At 37.1% G+C, this 20,031-nt stretch overlaps 1 protein-coding gene across 4 annotated transcripts in view; it reads left to right on the forward strand.

Moving 5' to 3' along the window:
* Positions 1 to 20,031, forward strand: part of LOC140725087 (RNA-binding protein Nova-1) — a 247,749-nt gene that overhangs the window by 225,168 nt on the left and 2,550 nt on the right. For 2 of the 4 annotated variants that reach the window (XM_073040083.1, XM_073040086.1), the window contains exons 5-6: positions 3,396 to 3,407; positions 19,471 to 20,031. The exon at positions 19,471 to 20,031 is cut by the window's right edge and continues 2,550 nt beyond it. In XM_073040083.1, coding sequence (XP_072896184.1) covers positions 3,396 to 3,407; positions 19,471 to 20,031 — 573 coding nt within the window. The remainder of the gene's footprint in view (positions 1 to 3,395; positions 3,408 to 19,470) is intronic. The other 2 variants (XM_073040084.1, XM_073040085.1) reach the window with 1 other exon arrangement.

Consider the following 20,031-nt stretch of genomic DNA (forward strand, 5'->3'; position numbering starts at 1 on the left):
TCCCAATTTATGCTTCCAAATTCATGCCTGATAGCATCATATTTCCCCTTACTCCAATTAAACGTTTTCCTGACTTGTCTGTTCCTATCCTTCTCCAATGCTTTAGTAAAAGAGATAGAATTGTGATCACTATCCCTAGAGTGCAATCTCACTGAGAGACGTGACACCTGACCAGGTTTATTTCCCAATACCAGATCAAGTACAGCCTCTCCTCTTGTAGGCTTATCTGTATTTTGTGTCAGAAAACTTTCCTGAACACACCTAACAAACTCCACCCCATCTAAACCCCTTGATCAAGAGAGATGCCAATCAATATTGGGGGAATTAAAATCTCTCATTACGACAACCCTGTTAGGATTGCACCATTCCAGAATCTGTCTCCCTATCTGCTCCTCGATGTCCCTGTTACTATTGGGTGGTCTATTAAAAAACACCCAGTAGAATTATTGACCCCTTCCTGTTTCTAACTTCAACCCTCAGAGACTCAGTGGACAATCCCTCCATGACTTCCTCCTTTTCTGCAGCCATGACACTATCTCTAATCAACAGTGCCATGCCCCCACCTCTTTTGCCTCCCTCCCTGTCCTTTCTGAAACATCTAAAGCCTGGCACTCTTAAGTAACCATTCCTGCCCCTGAGCCATCCAAGTCTCTGTAATGGCCACAACATCATAGCTCCAAGTACTGATCCACACTCTGAACTCATCTGTTTGTTCATGATACCCCTTGCATTAAAATAGACACATCTTGAACCATCAGTCTGAGTGTATTCCTTCTCTATCACCTGCCTATCCTCCCTCTCACACTGCCTACAAGCTTCCTGTATTTGTGAGCCAACAGCCCCTTCCTCCATCTCTTCAGTTTGGTTCCAACCCCAAGCAATTCTAGTTTAAACTCTCCTCAATAGCCTTAGAAAACCTCCCTTTCAGGATATTGGTCCCGCCGAGATTCAAGTGCAACCCATCCTTTTTTTACAGGTCACACCTGCCCTAAAAAAGGTCCCAATGATCCAGAATTCTGAATCCTGAGATTACTGCCCTTGTGGTCCTGTTTCTCAGCTTCTTTCCTAACTCCCTGTAGTCTGTTTTCAGGATCTCCTCCTTTTTTCCTACCTATGTCATTGGTATCAATATGTACCATGACCTCTGGCTGTTCACCTTCCCACTTCAGGATATCATGGACACGATCAGAAACATCCCAGACCCTGGCACCTGGGATGCAAACTACCATCCGTGTTTCTTCCTGCATCCAAAAAATCACCTGTCTGACCCCTAACTAAAGATTCCCCTATCACTGCTGCCATCCTCTTCCTTTCCCTACCCTTCTGAGCCACAGGGCAGACTGTTGCTTCCCCCAGGTAGGTCATTCCCCCCACCCCAACAGTACTCAAACAGGAGTATTTATTGTTAAGAGGGACAGCCACAGGGGTACTCTCTAGTATCTGTCTGTTGCCCTTCCCTCTCCTAACTGTTGCCCACTTATCTGTCTCCCGAGGCCCTGCTGTGACTACTTGCCTATAGCTGTTCTCTACCACCTCCTCACTTTCCCTGACCAGACAAAGGCCATAGAACTGCATCTCCAGTTCCCTAACCCGGTCCCTAAGGAGTTGCAGCTCAATGCACCTGGCGCAGATGTGGCTGTCCAGGAGGCTGGGAGAGTAAGCGTTCAGCACAGACTAGAAGGGCTGAGATGGCCTTTTTCCGTGCTGTAATTGTTATATGGTTATATGGTTATCTGATACCCAGTACAGAACACCGGCCTCGCAGACATACTTCCTATTCCTATTCTTCCCAAGTAACTTACCTCGGCTCGATCTTTTATCACCGAAGCCCTGTTGAGCCGAAGCCCTCTTATTCTGGTGCCTGCTCTATTAAACTGTCTTCTTTCTAAATTCTTCCTGCCAGTTTAACTCACTGATGTCCACACGCCTCCCCATCTTGAAGTCCCATCTCGGAATTGTCCAAGTAGTTCGCCCTGATAAGACTAAATTGGGTAAATTTTGCTGGTTGGAGCCAATAGTTAGTTCTAATTGAAAGTGTTAACTTTCAGCAATTTAAGTTCAAGGAAATTTTAACTTTATATGCATGCATTACTATGCATGGAATTCTGAGAGTTAGTGCCAGAACTAAAGTTAATCTAAAGTTAGAGAGCCAATTAATTTCAGTGGGAGTTCTCAACCTGAGGTATGAAGAAAGCACGTTGCTATATTATTTAATTATTTTACTTTAGTTTAATAGTTAATAATTTCTAAGTGATTTTTCTCTTTAATTATTTAAAATATTGTTAAATAAATTTAATTTTTGCCATTTGATTCAATTTAAAAATTCACAGTTACACATTTCACATTTAAAACTTTGTCAGAGACAGACACCATGCCCATCTTTGCCACCTGTGATAAGTATTCTGGGGAGCAGGGAGTGGGGGTGAGCCTCAGCACTAGGCTGCTTGAGACTGAGTCACAGTATGTAAAATAGACATGGAGTAAAGTTAGTAAGTAGTTTCATGTACAAAAAATGGTAATAATTTTAAATTCTCTTCTGCAAATTACATTTGGGTAAGTTAAAATTTTCAAGTTTGTGGTTAATAGATTGTATTGGTTCTAAGAATATCAGTCAAACGCCATAGACCAATAAGGCCTTTACATGGTGCTGTTTCAAAGATCGACTATGGTAGCATTGAAAGGCAGAAAAGGTTAGTGGATCTAAATGATCTACTCTTGTCCCTAAATTCCTAAAGACTTAAAAAGTTCTAATGCTATTGAACGGTTAATGAATAGTTTGAAAACTATTGTGAGATACAGGGCACCTGATTCACCAGATCAATTCAACTTAACAAGAGCAGGGCTCACCTCAATTAAAAAGCTACATTTATAATTTTTACAGGCTCTGCAAAATAAAGGGTTGCCATCTGCGTCAGCCTTACTTGGTGTCAAGTGGAGGGGTTGTATGTCAAGTGTATCTGTCCTGTCTCCCCAGTGTGCCAGTGCTTTGCTACTGAGCTTAAGGATGTGTCCAGCAGTGGAGAGAGAGGGGTCAAATATGGCAGCAAGCAGCTCACTGTGAGCGCTTTGCAAACTGCAGTTCCCAGAGGAACTGTCAGCTGTAGGTCAGCTTTATTCAGGCCAGTGAAATACTTCAGTGGATTGAGCGCAGTTGCCATATAAATAGTATGTCATTAATGGTAACGCTGCACCACCTGAAATAGACTATGATTATTATCGTTTAAGTGCAGTTGTCATTAAAATAGTATGATCTCATTAATGATAAAGTAACGCAGCCTGAAATAGATTCTGATTAGTATCCTTGTATGATTATCAGTTTTATAAATAAATTGATTTTAATTATGTTTCTTTCTTTGTACCCCTCTCACACACCAAAAAATAATTCACCAAATCAGGACATTGGTAGGGTAAGTGATCTTCATTTCAGATTAAGGATGGCAACCTAGTTTTATCAGGAATTCCTTAGACTGTAAGAGTCGCACAATAGCACAAAGAGAAATGGGGTGTCTGTTCAATGTGCATCTTCAAATATAGTGTCTTCTGCTTCGAACCAGAATGTTAAACAAATCTACAAGATGGTTATTACTGAAACATTGGTATCTTGAAAACAGGTGTGCAGCTTACTCAATAAATTTTTCACAATATGTGTGAAATACCTGTGGAATGGTGGTAACACTATGTCATGTAGATGACAGTGCTAATATTTCAGACAAAGTACATATTAATGTCAGAAGAAATTTAATATTTATCATCTATTATTTTATTTAAAAAAACAAGTGCTTGGTATTGTATTTTTACATTTAATGTTACAGAGGATCGGGACTTTTTTTTTAAACACACAATTTCATTTTTATGAAATTTGTCTTGTAACTAAATCTTTAACTTCTGCACTATTGGTTTACCTTCAACTGGTAATCAGTGGCTATAGCTACAAATAGTTGCATGAATACAAGGCAAGTTCATTATTAATGGCATACAGGGCTGGGGGACAAAGAAGGAATCATCTGAAAATATTTGGTTAAATTAAAGACATCGAATTAGATTCCAATATAGTGTTCTGCAGATTATTGATTTAGTTCTAACATTATCATCAAAAACCATTTCTAACAGATCATGACAATATCAAAGCTCAAAACTGTTTGAGGTAGTCATAATGGGTAAATTACTAAAATGATCTAAAATTAAAATATTAAAAGGAGCAATTTCTAAATTATTTGATGAAAATTATTAAAGATATTCAATCTTTTGATATGACAGATTATGCTAGAGGTGATTGAGACTAGATTTCTTATTTTGAATGTGTTAGCTTTGAAATAGATTCTAGTTTTCCTCAGCCAGAACATTTTTTGACAAGGGGGATTTGTTTGTAGACATAAGAGACTCGGATGCTGGTATCTGTAGCAACAAACAGTGGAAGAACTCAGCAGGTCATGCAGATCTGTGGGAAGAAACAAGTTGTTAATGTTTTGGATTGAAAGGTATTTTATTTTTGGGCTGGTTTTATGTAATTATAATACAAAGTAATGGCCCTAACTATCTAAAGCAGAGATATAAATCTTCCAATCAAGTTATTATAGTATCCATTCACTCATGGCAGAAAAACTAATTGATGTTTTTGCATGGAGCAGTGTAGTAATGCTGAGAGCACTGTGGCTGTTGTCAATTCTTGGTTGTCTTCCAAAAATGCATAGAGCCGCCTTCTGGAGATTCTGAAGTCCTTTATATTGGTAATTCCAGATTGGTGCTAGATAGAAACTTACAGTTTATGGACTCGTGACAGTGAAGGAATTACATGTTATAGTTGAATCAGGAGGATTGTGAATTGATACTGTTCCTTTGACATTACACTTCTTGTGCTGCTTCCTGGTGGATGTTGTAGGGCTATTCAGTGTTGTACAAGTAAGAAAGATAAGGTGCTGCACTTCATTCTGTAGAAAATTCATAACAGTCACAGTGCAACATTATGGAAAAGTTAGATAAGCAAGTAAATTTTGGATCTTTTATTTTTTTACAATTGGCGTCTAGACTGCATGTAAAAATATCTCCAGTGCTTCCATTGTTGCTTGTGGAGAATGTGTATTCCTGTTGTGGAACATGTAATTTGTAAAATTGAACTGAAGCAGACATTTCATTAAAAAATACAGTTCTCCCATTTAAAAGATAATTGTAACTGATAATTTTGCGTACTAAATTTAGCAATGTCACCTTCTTGCATGAATTCAAATACCAAGGTAATAAAAAGGTGAATATTATTTATGTAGATCATAATCTGAAATCACTGGATGTATCGAATACGACAACAGTAGCAATATTAAATGAGTTCACACAATGGTGAAAAACAAAATGATTCTGGTTTCTCTAATGTATCACTTAGTCTTTTTGAAATTTCAAACTTGGCAAATACTGAAATATTTTGGCTATTAAAGATTTTGTGATTCTTAGATTAAAATGCAAAATACTGAATTGTTTTGAATAGAAACAGTGTAATTTCTGAATTAATTTTGAGGTAATTATTTCTACTATTAAACTAAGCCTTCTGAAATGTAAAAACTCTCATTGACTATGCAGGAGCCATCTAGGAATTGGAGTATTCATTTATTTTCCATAATAAAAAATAAAATTCCATAATTATCTGTACACCTTTGGTATGATTGCAAAGTTAGTAGATAAAGAATTGTGAAATCTGCAATAATTTTAATTAATTGAAATTCAAAACCTTTTAATTCAGGGATCAGGTACTGAAATAAGTCCATTTTGTACTGTTAATGAAAACTATAAAATTCAGTTATCTATTCATCTAAGTTGGAGGAACAATAATACTAATGTTGTATACAATCAAAATAGTTTATTTCAAATATGTTATTGTATTAGTTAAAAAAATCAGCATACCATTGTTTGAAAAGCTGTACTTGGTAACATTTTAAATCAAATTTTCTTTTAGTAAAATGGCAAAATCAAATTTACAATCCTACTCATTGTCCTTGAGGAAAGGATGATTAATGGAATGGCCCTACTCTTTCTTGTTTTTCTTTTTGTTATTTCATTATTTCCCATGGGGCTCTAACATATAAAGTCATTCTCTCCTTAGAACAAAAGAAGATTTTGAGGGCTTTAATAATTAGTTTGAGGCCAGAGTAGTGAGGGAAGGAAAAAGGTCATCCAGCTCTTCCATTTTAATCCACCATTTGCAGCCAAGAGCCTCAAGGCAAAAATTCTTTCACTTATTACACACTCAATTAAGCACATTGCTTCCTCATTCCTGTGGGAATAATAATTACCAGGCAATAGTGAACGTTACAGAAGCTCGATTTGTATCTTTAAATTAAATGATTGGCCCTTTTCATCCCAATGAACAATTAACTCATTCACACATCTAAAAGGTGCATACTCATTTGGCTTGCCAGCTTCCAGTGAGTCCAGTTTCCATCATTCAGCGTGGATATGCAAGAACATGTATAATACTTTTATTAGCATAACTGAAAATTTTCAGTCATTCAAGGACAGAAGCCCTTCAATATTTCTGTGCTCTTTCTTGTCTCTGTTGCCATAGCAATACCTTGGATTGCTGTATGAGAACATAATAGAAAGAACCAACATTAAAGTTTTGTGAGATTTTTCTGTCTCATTGTTGTAGAATAAATCTCCTGGAAGGACCACAAAAGCAGAGGAGAAACCAAGTGTATTTGTGACCAAGCTTTGAAAGTTTCTTTCTATTCCCTTGAAGTCATAAGCAAGCTGCGGAATGGTAACTGTCAATCCACCCTACCACACAAGGATATATCCTGGTTCTCTTTGAAAGGCTGTGGAAAACACTTTCTGGTGCATAATCCAACATTTGATATATTCAATTTTTTGACCCTCCTTAGAGTGGCAAGTATGTGCATGCAACGGAAACGATATCCAGCCTGATGCTGCAGAATTGCATCAGTGTGGAGTAGAGTCAGTGGACTTTACCTGCCTCTTAATTTTGGATGGTTGCCTCAGAGGAGGTAATATCAAAAAGGAGAAACATCTATAGTTGAGCTTAAAGTGCATTAAAGTCACTGAACATAGAACATGCTCTGTTATGGACTTAACAAGTGAACTTACTGTGAGAGTGTCTGACAGTGAAAATGCTTGATTGATTTATCGATATTCCTAAAACAATACTTACATCAAGAAAACCCAAGTAGTAATTTACAACACTGAGTTTAAATTAGGTCATTAGACAATCTGAGAAAAAACATAGGTTTTCAAATTATGTATGCCTTGGCAGTAACTGCTGTAAACAACAGATTAGCCATCAGTTCAGTACTGATCTTATCTGCTGTAAACAATTTAGTAGGATTGGATAAAGTCTGGAAGTGGTGGGATTATTGTAAAGCAATTAATCTTCATTTTAGAGGGAGAAGAGTCTGATATCTGTTTTGACTTGTTCTTAATGACAGGAATTCCAATTAAACTCTTGTCACTTTAAATTTGCCAGTTTTGGTTTCATTTTAAATGGAGCCATTAACTGTTCCATTCTCCTTGAGGAAATGATTTCAGCAATCACAATAAGTGGTGTTTGAAACTCCTGACAGATTAGATACTACCTTGCAGAATTAAAAAGAATGGCACTGAGTTAAAACAGAACAACAATATGCTCTAGCTAACCTTGATCCCCATAACTGATTAAAACTATGGGAAGGCCAAAATAGATGGCATCCTGTTGAACGCTGAGCCTTTTCTCTCAATTTGTGGTGATGCTTGCTATTTGCATCTGGATTTATGCAGCCTTCAAAATACACGTGGGGTAAGTGCATAACTTACCAATGGCAAATGCAGACAGCAACCCCCGTCACCCTCTTCTGGATCAATTAATTTACATAGTATAGTGAGCTATAATATGTAATGTATGCGAAGTAGAGGTATCTGTCAGTTATTTAGCGTGGTGAGAGATTGATTGGATTAAATGCAGTAAAAGTGATAAAGGGAAACCAAAAAGGACATTTACCCACCCTGAAGATAAAATTCTAAGGGCTTATATTGTCAGCCTATAGAATGGAGACATTTTGAATGGAATACATCGCTGACTATGTGAATATATTTTTGTTTGGTTTATATGAAATTGTATTGTATGTGCCTCTTATCTTCTACTCACTGGTCCCAAATTTATTTAGAAAGTAAAATTAGCTGTGCTGGATTAAGAAGCACTCATTACCTTGATCAGCAAGGCAAACACAGCTTCACGTAGTTGTGCCTAACACATATACACAGAGTTGTAGATACGCTGCCCATTACTCACGTCAGCAGGCATTCTTCATGCTGCAAATCAGCCTTCGCCCATGGCCTGGAAAATTAGCAACATAACATGTTTTAATGTGATGCATGATTGAACAGAGCATATAATTAATTCCAAAATGAAATCAGCACTACTTAGTGTGCACGGTGTTACGGACTCAGCAACAATACATATATATGTGAGGCAGGGTTTTTTATAACAAATAAAACATTTATTGAACACTGAAAAACAAACCCCAAAAGTAAACTAACAGCTAACGCAACCAGAAATCAGCTGCTATGCGGCAGCTTAAACAGTTCTTAAAGCGATAAAGCGAAAACAGTTCTTAAAGCAATGTTGCAAAAACAGTTCTTCAAAGTAGTACTGCGAAAGTTCAAAATGCTTACAGTCCATTAGAGGAGAGACTTTTTAGATGATTTAAATTCTCTTTCACGTCGTGTTGCTGCGGTTCCCAGTCGAACTATACTTTTCCGGGAGAATTTACAAAGATGAAAATGAAACGGCTTAAAGGCACTGACCTTTCCTTGACAAAACTGTACCCAACCCTTTCTGCTATTATTGCAGGGGTTAGCACAGGGACAGCCAACGAATTCCTTCCAAATGAGGATCAAACAAGGTCAAACCTGTTTCACCGTCGAAATCGACTTTCCTCGATCTTTTAGCTCCCGAACTCCAATCTTCACTCTCCACTGACTTTTAACTGGCAGTATTATAAAGAAACCGCTGGCAATGACCTTTTAAACTTTAGGCATTAAATAAAACTCCACCTTTCAACCAAACTGCGTCATAATATTGGACCACGCAGTGGCATGGAGTCAAAATGGCAAATCCAGTCATGAACTGCCCCTCCTCACAGGGAGGGGTCCTCCTTTTATACCCTGTTGAAAAACTGTCACATGACTTCTACTGGCGGGAAAATGACGTCACTCCACCATCACAAGATCATTACCTTAAGTCCAGTATAGCTTCAACACCTGTCACGTGACAAGTACCAGATACCCATGGGTACGTAACAATGGCCACAATGTGAAATTGATTCATAGGCCTCACTCACAGGGGATACTGGTCAGTGATGTCAATTAGCCTCAAAGTGTAGAGCCATGGAGGTGAACAGCACAAACGTGGGCCCTTGGCCCACCACTTTTATGCTAACATTCCTGCTCATTATGTTTGACATTGCTGATGCCAAGTTGTAATGTGAAGAAACCCTGTGGCCTGGACCATTTTGAAAATCTTAACTTAAACAGCAGTTTTCACAACCTGTCCATTTTGCCTGCATTAGTGCAGACCATAAAGTGAACTTTGGCTATGAGTAATTATTATGGGATGAAACATGCAAGGAAGTAGGAAACTAAAAGCCTCAAACTTAGTGAAATTTTTCATGTTCTAATGTGCACTAAAACAGTCCTTAATATTAGTTAAATAACTCCACCACTGAATTCAGCCCTGGAAGTTACTACATGGGATTTAATGCTCTATTTGCTTTTTCTTTCTCTATGGGCTCATTGCTTCGTCCAGCTGTCCATTAGCTCTTCCACCATGCCCAATAATCTTTCACAGATGTGGTGTGTTCTCTTCCCTCTCCATTCTGCATTTCTGGTCCTGGCCGCAGATCTGGCACAGCAGGCGGCGCAGCCCAAAGCGTCACTCAGCGCAGTATCTCTAAGTAAAATAATAAATCCCACCCCACCACCCAAGACTCCAATTTTTGTTTAGAGCTGTCACATTTAAGAGCTCTTGCCATTCTCCACGCATCGTCCATGCCATTGTTAGACCATTTTTTAATGCAGTCGTTAAGCCCATAAATGTTAGTTATCTATCCCTAAATGCAGAAAGGAATTCAGAAGAAAAGCACAGAATGGTACGAATGTGCAAATTCCTTCTACATAAAGTGGATAAGTAGATGAAGAAAATAACCAAGATGCAGTCAAAGGGAAGCTGGTTTAGTATAGGAGCAAGAAATGAATAAAAGAATTTGCTTCTGTGCTTGGTTAAACAGGAACAGGACTCTGTGTGGAGCCAGTTAAATTACATATGAATGTGTTTTATTTCTATGTCAAGTTATTTAATTACACAGTCATTTTTAAAATCTAAATTATATGTACTGTTATGTCTACAGTGCTTTAAAATACAGTCTGTTCTGGCTGTTTGTATTACCCACCTGACAAGTGACATAATTGAAATTCCTTTATATAGATTCAGTTGTGTTTAAATCAAAAATATGGAATTAATGATTCCACTTGAAGCATCTGATACAGATGTTAGATTTATAAATGTTCACAGTAAAAACAGAAAATACATGATATATCCAACAGTATTCAAGCAGTATCCATGGACTGAGAAACAGCTAAACTTTACCAGTTGATGGCTATTCATTAGAGATTAGGAATCAAGTCATCTTTAAATTACAGAGGGGTGGTATTATGTAGAGAACAAAGAGGATATGTATAATGGGATGGAGACCAAAAAGAAACTGAATGGCAGTACAGCTGGCTGAAAAAGGATGGTAAAGGCTTGGTAATTGCAGTTGATCTGTCTGGAGGAGAGGTACATAAATAGCAGAAGAGGAATCAGAACGGAGAAGAGAGAATTAGGAACAGTGATGTTGTTGAAATATAAAACACTGCAGATGCCAGAAGTCTTAAATACAGTAATAGAAAATTCTGGAAATACTTATCAAGTCTGGTAGTATTTGTGAAGAGAGACAAAATGGAATTAACATTGCAGGTTATTGAGCTATCATCAAAACTGGCTAGTTCCTATCTAGACCGGAAAGACTGATTAATTGAAATTATTGAATTCAAGATTGTGCCCAGAGGGTAGAGCAATATTCAGTCAGAAGAAGGGATGCTATTCCAATGATGAATCATATGAAGTAATCACATCTATGAATATTTGTCAATTAGAAATTCTGTGAGAAAGCCACAGTGACAATACTGTATATTCCATATGTCATTCATCTCTCAATTTGTTGGCATAAGATAATTCCAAAATATTTTAAAATATTAGCATCTGTATATTCCATGTCTATTTAAAATATCAATGTATGATTGTAAATTGATTCAATTTTCCATATAAAATTCTTTTAACATTAAGCTTAGATTTTTAAAAATAAATTGCTTCTAGACAGTTAATAAAATGAGGTGAGTAGTACTGCAGGAACGTACTGGTGTAAAATGTAAAATACAGCCAGCAAGTCAAGTTTAAATCTACTGATGAAGTTTCAGCAAAATAATTGTTGAACAATAATTTGTATTGTATTCTGCACTTATTTTTCTTATTATATGAGGACCTAATTGATTAATTTCCTCATCCTCCTTACCAAAATGTGCTCCTTACCTCTTCTTCAATTAACTACAACTCAGAGAGGTGTACACCCACCAGAGCAAAATATATTAAGATAGCTTCCTGCATGTTTTCTTGTTTTTTTTTAAAAGTACATACATAACAGTTTCTGCTCGTAACAATACCCTTAAGCTTTTTATATATTCTGTTTGATTATTGTGAGCTTCTTCAGTCATTAGCCTGAAAATATAAAATATGCACTGAGTATAATATAAAATGTTTGAAATATACAGTGTAATATATTTAAATTATATACAACATATAATGGAATGTGAATGCCCAGAAAAAAAAAAATCCCTTAGGGTTGCACTTCAGCATGCCTTAGTAGATTCATCAAAAAAGCATTATGTTGATGTGAGGCATTTAACTGCTGTTTTCATTGCAGAAATATTAATGTTATTGATTTATAAAGTAAATAAACTTTATTGATAAAATAACAAACTGTAGTCATACTAAATGGATAGAATAGATGTAAGTTTGACTTTTTGTATCTTGGAATACTAGACTGACAGTGCAAGTCGAAAATCATGGTTCAGCTTAGCTCTGGGGTGAAGCAGACTGGAACACTGCTTGGAATGACAATCCACAGTCCTGTCACACTAACTCTACAAAGTACAGAGGAGATCCTAGAAAGCACAGTTAGCATTCCTGCCACGTCAGTCCCACCTAAAGGTTTCTGCTCCTGGCACACTGAGTTTTGCAAAGTTAAGGTACATTGTCAGTGATTTTAAGACCATATAGACAATAAGACAAAGGAGCAGATTTAGGCCATTTGGCTCATTGAGTCCAGTCTGACATTCTATCATGGCTAATTTATCCTCCTCAACCCCTTTCTCCTGATTTCTCCCCCTTTCTAATCAAGAACCTATCAACTTCTGCTTTAAATAATCCCAATGATTTGGCCTCTACAGCAGTCTGTGACAATGAATTCCACATATTCACCACCTAAAGCTAAAGAAATTCCTCCTCATCTCTGTTCTAAAAGTATGTCCTTCTATTCTGAGACTGGGTCCCCTAGTCCTAGACTATCCCAAAATTGTAAACAACCTCTCCATGTCCACTCTATTTAGGCCTTTCAATATTCAATAGGTTTCAATGAGATCTACCCTCATTCATATAAACTCCGGCAAGTACAGGCCCGGAGTTAATCAAATCCTCATCATACATTAACCCTTTCATTCCCACAATCATTCTCATGAACTTCCTCTGGATTTTCTCCAATGCCAGCACATCCTTTCTTAGATAAGGGGCCCAAAATATTCCAAGTATGATCTGACCAATGCCTTATGATGTCTTAATAATGTGGTGCCTTATAAGCCTCAGCATTAGATTCTTGCTTTTATATTCTAGTCCTCTTGAAGTGAATGCTAACATTGCATTTGCCTTCCTCACCATCTACTCAGCCTGCAAGTTAGCCTTTAGGGAATTGTGCATGAAGACTCCCAGGTCCCTTTGCAACTCTGATTTTTGAATTTTCTCTCCATTAGGAAAATAGTCTACGCCTTTATTCCTTCTACCAAAATGCATGACCGTACATTTCCCTACAATATTTTCTATTCACTTCATTTTCCATTCTTCTAATCTGACCAAATCCTTCTCCAGTTTGTTTGCTTCCTCAATACTACCTGCTCCATTACCCATCTTTGTATCACGCACAACCTTGGTCACAAAGTCATCAGTTCCATTATCTAAGTCATTAAAATATAACATGAAAAGAAGCAGTCCCAACACCAACCCCTGCAGAACATCACTGGTCACAAGCAGCCAACCAGAAAAGGTCCCCTTTATTCCCACACTTTAATTCCAGTCAGCCAATCTTCTATCCATGCTAGTATCTTTCCTGTAGTACCATGGGTTCTTATCTTCTTCAGCAGGCTTATGTGCGACACCTTGTCAAAGGCTTTCTGAAAATTCAAGTACACAACATCTGCTGATTCTCCTTTGTCTATCCTGTTTGAGATACGCTCAAAGAATTCCAACAGATTTGTCAGATTAAGTTTTTTCCTTAAGGAAGCAATGCTGACTTTTCCCTATTCTATCATGTGCCTCCAAGTATCTCAAAACCTTGCCTTTAATAATGGTCTCCAACATCTTACCAACCACTGAAGTCAGGCTAAGAGGCCTATAGTCCTCTCTTTTGCCTCCCTTGCTTCAACTTCTGAAGCACCTTCTCCTTAGTATTAGTAACTACACTCATTTCTGCCTGCTAACATTCTTGAATTTTTGGTATACCGCTGGCATTTTCCACATTGAAGGCTGATGCAAAATATATGTTGAGTTCATTTGACATTAACTCTCCAGCATCATTTTCCAGTAGTCTGATATCCACTCTCGGCTCCCTTTTACTCTTCATATATCTGAAAAATCTCTTAGTATGTGTATTGACTAGCTTGCCTTCATGTTTCATCTTTTCTCTCATTGGTTATTTTGGTTGCCTTCTACTGGTTTTTAAAAGCTTCCTACTAATTTTGCTATACTGTATGCACTCTCTTTTACTTCTATGCTGTCTTGTCAACCACAGTTGCCTCATCTTCCCTTTAGAATACTTCTTCTTTGGGACATATCTATTGTGCACCTTCTGAATTACTCCAGAAATTCCAGCCATTGCTGTTCTGCTGTCATATAGTGAATGTGTAATCAGATATTCATTAGATTGCATAAAGGTTCCAATAATCTGGCACACCCGTCGTGACTTTGGTGGCACCCAGATTCTCCAGATTATTGGATGTTTTTCCTTCCCCAACAATTTTTTTTACGTTTTTATCGTTGCATAGTATTGTAAAATACTTCCCAGTGAATCCCTTGTTTGAAGAGATTGCAGGAAATAGAACACAGGTCAGTTTAAAATAAGCCTGGAAAACGTGGCCCTAGGGAGTTCAATGAGAGAAGTTGGTAAGTCTCGGTGAGTCAGAACAGAACCTGGGAGCTGGGCCCCCAGTGATTGGAAAGGGAATCCAGGAAGCAGGACAGTGGAGAATCAGGAGATAGCACAACAAACATTATCTGGTGAACCAGTCACTGAACCATCAGATCTCAAAAAGATGGCTAGCAGATTGTCAGAGTTTCAGGGAAGTGCCTTCATTTCTGTCACAGTCCTGTGTTTGCGCATCACAGTGGAAAGCCAACTTGCATTGACATAATGTAAATTACAGAGCCTCAAATATGCAGAGATGCACACCCCTGAAGTCCAGCAAGTTTTGTTTTCCCCCAACAATCTCAAAAGAATGATGTTTAAAATTAACTTGTGTGTTCTATAACCAGAATAATTTGTATTTTTTATATTTCTTTTAAATAGTACTGTCAGTTTTAATAAACCGGTAAGTTTAGGTAGAGCTCTTACATTTGAACAAGTGAGTCATGAGCCATCCGTATCTAATGTTCATGACTCAATATCAAAAGCCCAAGATTCTACATTAAATCTCTAGAATCTGTATACATGGATTCACTTTGATTTTGGATAAACAGATGTCGGGATATTAATATTTTCAGCAATACAAAAGCTACTCTCATCTGCTGCATAATAAATATATAGAAGTACATATTTATAAGCGCTGAACTAGACGACAAGTTTATCCTCATACTTGGGTATTTAGATGTTGCTCCACTGCAATAAAATTTGTATTTATCTGAATATAAAGAAAAGTGACTCACATTTGCCCAGGTTGTACTGGAGCAGAACATCTCATGGCATGCCCCATTAGATAAATCTATTGAGATAGAAAAAAGATCTCTAAACTTGAGCTGATTAAGGTATAGAGAGAATAACAGAATATATGTGACCTGGGTAAACAATGGGATAAACAGTCTTAACCATTAATATATACTGATTGAGAAACAGGGTAATGATGTGGATAGGAACTGAGTGAATTAGAATCCAACAGGTTTAGAATGAAAGAAGAATTGGATTTGTAAAGAAGAAGGAAACATGTTTACATTTTCAATTTTAAAAATCACTAACAAATAGGAATTAAATCTCATAAATCAGGTAAGGCCCTTTCTGAGTCAAACTTTGAATGTCATTACAGAGTCATAAGTTTCAAATTAACATTTGTGCTGTCATTTACCATCCTTTCACTTTCGGCAAAGTATTGAATTGCAATTAATGTTGTATATACAAATGCAGCAACTTCCTGAACCTCAGAGAAAATTTGGAAATGAGCTGTAATTCTCATGAAGTGCTAATGAAGCACCTCAACTCTTCTAGGAATGCCTGTCAATTTGCAATTTATAACAAATTTGAATACATTTTGGCAGCAAAACTTCATCAAGTATTGTCAGAACATCCTGTACATATACAAAGTAGCTGTAATACTTTGTCCAGCACACATTGGATCAACACAAACTGAACTGCCAACTACTGGACTCTAAGAAAGCCATATGGGAAATGTGCCTTAGTAGACACTGATCATGAACTACATGAGTAATTTAGCTTGCAGTTGCCATTGGCTAAAAGAGGCTTATCTGGCCTGAACCAATGCAGTAAGAGCAAATTAAAAGCACCCACACAGAATCCTTTTGCCAGTGATTTTACAAGGTGCTGCAAACAAAGATGGCAGATAAATTGCTTAAAATTATCATGCCCAAAGCTGAGAGAGGTGTGATGAATGGCTTACAGTTTGCAATTAAACTTGAAACAGTTTAGTCTATTTCACTAAATTCTTAAGTCAACCAGTTATTTTGCAATGAGTAATTCTAGTTTGAAAGAGATTAACTGTGCAGTGGATAGGTTATAAAGTAATCGAGTAGAACTAGTTCCTAATGCAGGAAATCAATGGAATAAAAGTTTGACAGGTTGTAACATATGATCTACACAGGCGGCTGCAGGTACAAACCACCAATTTGACAATAGCTGCTGTGTTTTCATGTTGAAAAGGTTTAGAGGGATATGGGCTAAGTGCAGGCAAATGCAAGACCTTGGATGGACATCTTGGTCAGCATGGGTGTACTATGTGTTTACATGCTGTAGAACTCTAGGAGCAATGGAGTGGTATTATATATCCATATTCTGTTAGTCGATCAACATGAAAGCTGTTTTACCACAAATATTAAGCTTATTAACTGCAGCATATTAACATTTATTAAATTCGGAGCATAATTCTTAGTCACTCACAGATCTCATTCTTTTACAATCATACTGTTTTTTTCCAGTAATGTAGCCTAAAATAAACTGAGAAATTAGATAACTTGTGCCATAAATTGTTTTTATAAGTTTATTATCATCATTTGTATTGTTCTTGTCATTGAAATTTGAAGCCACCAAATTCAAAGTTACCTCTGACAGGCTTGATTGTATTTGGGATACCAGCATGTCTTTCAATCACAAAGGGGACTTGAAATCAACTAATGAAGGTTTGATAGTCTTTATAGTTTTGAAGATAAGTTTCAATCCACATTTCAAAATTTGAATCATCTCTTACCAAACGGACATGCTGCTGTCTAGACATAATTGCATCTTAATATAAATTGTCTTCAGTAATGGGAAATCATTCAATACCAATAATATGAATTGCAGTTTTTGAAATATTATTTGCAATAATAGGACAGGTGCATTTTAAAGATAACAGAAATAACAACGGGTACAAATAGAATTACTTTTTGTGTGAAATTAAGGCTGGGGGATATGTCCAGATTGGAAAAATATGTGAAAATGCCAATTTTCTAGATAGAAGAAGTGTAACAGATGTGGAAAGAATGTAGAAGAGGAAGACGGTGTCCATCTGTTACAGTACATTCTCAATACAAGGATAGCACTCACCCCCCCCATACTTTTAATCAGCCAATTCAATCATATCACAGATGTAATAGTGCTTCGCCGATCCCTTTCCTTTTTCTCATTGAACCTGATGGAAATCATGGAGCTGTTGATAGCTTGTGGGAGAGAGACAGAGAGAAAATAAATGTCCATAGGCATTTTATTGGCCAGTGTAAAATTATATGCAAGCCGTTTTGTCAGAAGTACTCCTACTGTTGGAATCTAGCTCTTATTTTGCGATTAGCAGTAAATGCATTGTATTTCATCAAACCTGCAGCTGCCTCCAAAAAATTTGTTGCCTTTTGTGCATCATTTACCTCCATGGAATGTCTGTTGCAAGAGGTTTTGGTTTGAGTGAACCTGGAATGTATTGAGATCCTCCCTACTCCGTGTGGTTTAACAGTCCTTCCTGAGGCTTGTGGAATCTTAAACGAAAATGTTTCAGTTAGAATTAATGTAAAATCATATGCAGAAAGCAAAATAGAGAAAAGAAAAGAAAGGGATTTAAAAGAAGAGATGGAAGCAAAAAATATAAAAATCCTTATTTGTTTTGTTTTTATTTAATTTCTAATAATGACTTAATACTGAAGGAATAAGTTTCCATTTAAATAATATCCATCTTCAGTACAAAGAAATTGTTTGGTAGTAAATAAGACTCCACAAGCCCTTAAAAATCTTCACCTACATGGTGATGGTAAGCACTGCTGTTTTCTGGTGTGTATTTGAACATCGAGCCTCTCAATGAAATAATAATATAGCAAGCAGTGCAAGTGAAACAACTAATGATTTTAACAGTGTACGCTCAGGCAAAGGATATCAGTGCAAATGAAACAACTAATGATTTTAACAGTGTACGCTCAGGCAAAGGATATCAGTTCAATTTACTGTTTCGTACTTCAAATGGTGATAATTCCATTTATATGCTTACAGCAAAATACTGCTTCAACAATGTTCCCATCTGTTTCTGATTAGAATAATGGTAGAAATATCATGTTTTAAAAGTGCATCATTTGGTGTTTTGGTGGCTGTTTGGCAATTGTTATTTTGAAACTAAACTGAGCTATGTCATTTCCCATTTTCAGCAGTAATACATGAAAATTGCTGCACTGTTTGACTTTTAGCTTTTCAATAAATCATGCTGCAAGCTGCTTCTTGCATAGCTAAGTTAAATGCATGATTGGACATCTATATATTATCAATGTATTGAATATCCTGTCTTCATTAAAAATGTTTAAGTTCTGTTATGTACCTGAAAAATTCTCAGTGAAAATATTTTAAGTATTGTATGAAACATTTAAATGCACTTAAAATGTTCATTTAGGGTTGATCTTCACTTTCATATAACAACACTTTATGTTGTATTATTTCTTGTTCAAATCATTCTAGACTGACAACTCACGAGCATACATCTGTAATCAGTATTTTATGAGAATGGGTGACTGAATTTAAAATGTACTTGCAGGTCGTTAAAGTGAAGTGGAACAAGAAGCACAGAGACAGGCATGAAGGGTGCAGAATTACAGAGATAAAAATATTTTGGACTGGGATAACTGAATCAAAGAGAAAAGGAAAATGATCAACAAGAAAGGGTTTATTGCTGTGCTCATCTTTGCATTTTTTGGTTTGACCATATCCAAATTGACTGACTAAAAAAAAAATCGTTATTTTTATACATTTATGGTCACTCTACTTGAATCAGTTCTTCAAAGAATTTAGTTCAAATGAAAGCCAGGTAGATAAAAGGAAAATTACTTTTCTCTGCTAATTATTAGTGTTGTTATGTAATTAAATAAGTGGCACCTGTCCACTTCCCAGTTGTCAAAAGTTGGTATAATTTACATTGATGATATTTTAATTTAGCAAGGCTGTTCAGTGAGACTATAAGGCCAAGGTGCCATATATGCTGAAATGCCTCGGTAATTTTGCAGGGTAAAGCACGGGTAAGTCTTATACTTGTTTTTCACTTCTCATGCACGATCTAGTTGGATGCAAAATGGAGAGAAATGTCATGTTTCAACTTTTGTCTCCTCTCACCTCAATGAATACATATATGTGATGCTGCTGCAAACATTGACTAACAACTTTACTGATGTTTATGTTTTATTTACAGGTAAAAATAATTGTTCCTAACAGCACTGCAGGTCTGATCATTGGGAAGGGTGGTGCCACAGTGAAAGCTGTCATGGAGCAGTCAGGAGCTTGGGTACAACTCTCTCAAAAGCCAGATGGGATAAACTTGCAAGAGAGAGTGGTGACGGTGAGTGGGGAACCTGAACAAAACCGAAAAGCCGTCGAACTTATCATCCAGAAAATCCAAGAGGACCCGCAGAGTGGCAGCTGTCTTAATATCAGCTATGCCAATGTCACTGGTCCAGTGGCCAACTCCAACCCAACTGGATCTCCTTATGCCAACACTGCTGAGGTGTTACCAACAGCTGCGGCTGCTGCGGGGCTATTAGGACATGCTAACCTTGCTGGAGTCGCTGCCTTTCCAGCGGTTTTATCCGGCTTCACGGGAAATGACCTGGTAGCCATCACCTCCGCACTCAACACTTTAGCCAGCTATGGATATAACCTTAACACACTGGGTTTGGGTTTGAGTCAAGCTGCAGCCACGGGTGCATTGGCTGCTGCAGCAGCCAGTGCAAATCCCGCTGCAGCAGCCGCAGCA

This window comes from Hemitrygon akajei, chromosome 3 (assembly GCF_048418815.1).
Source record: "Hemitrygon akajei chromosome 3, sHemAka1.3, whole genome shotgun sequence".
Taxonomy (NCBI): domain Eukaryota; kingdom Metazoa; phylum Chordata; class Chondrichthyes; order Myliobatiformes; family Dasyatidae; genus Hemitrygon; species Hemitrygon akajei.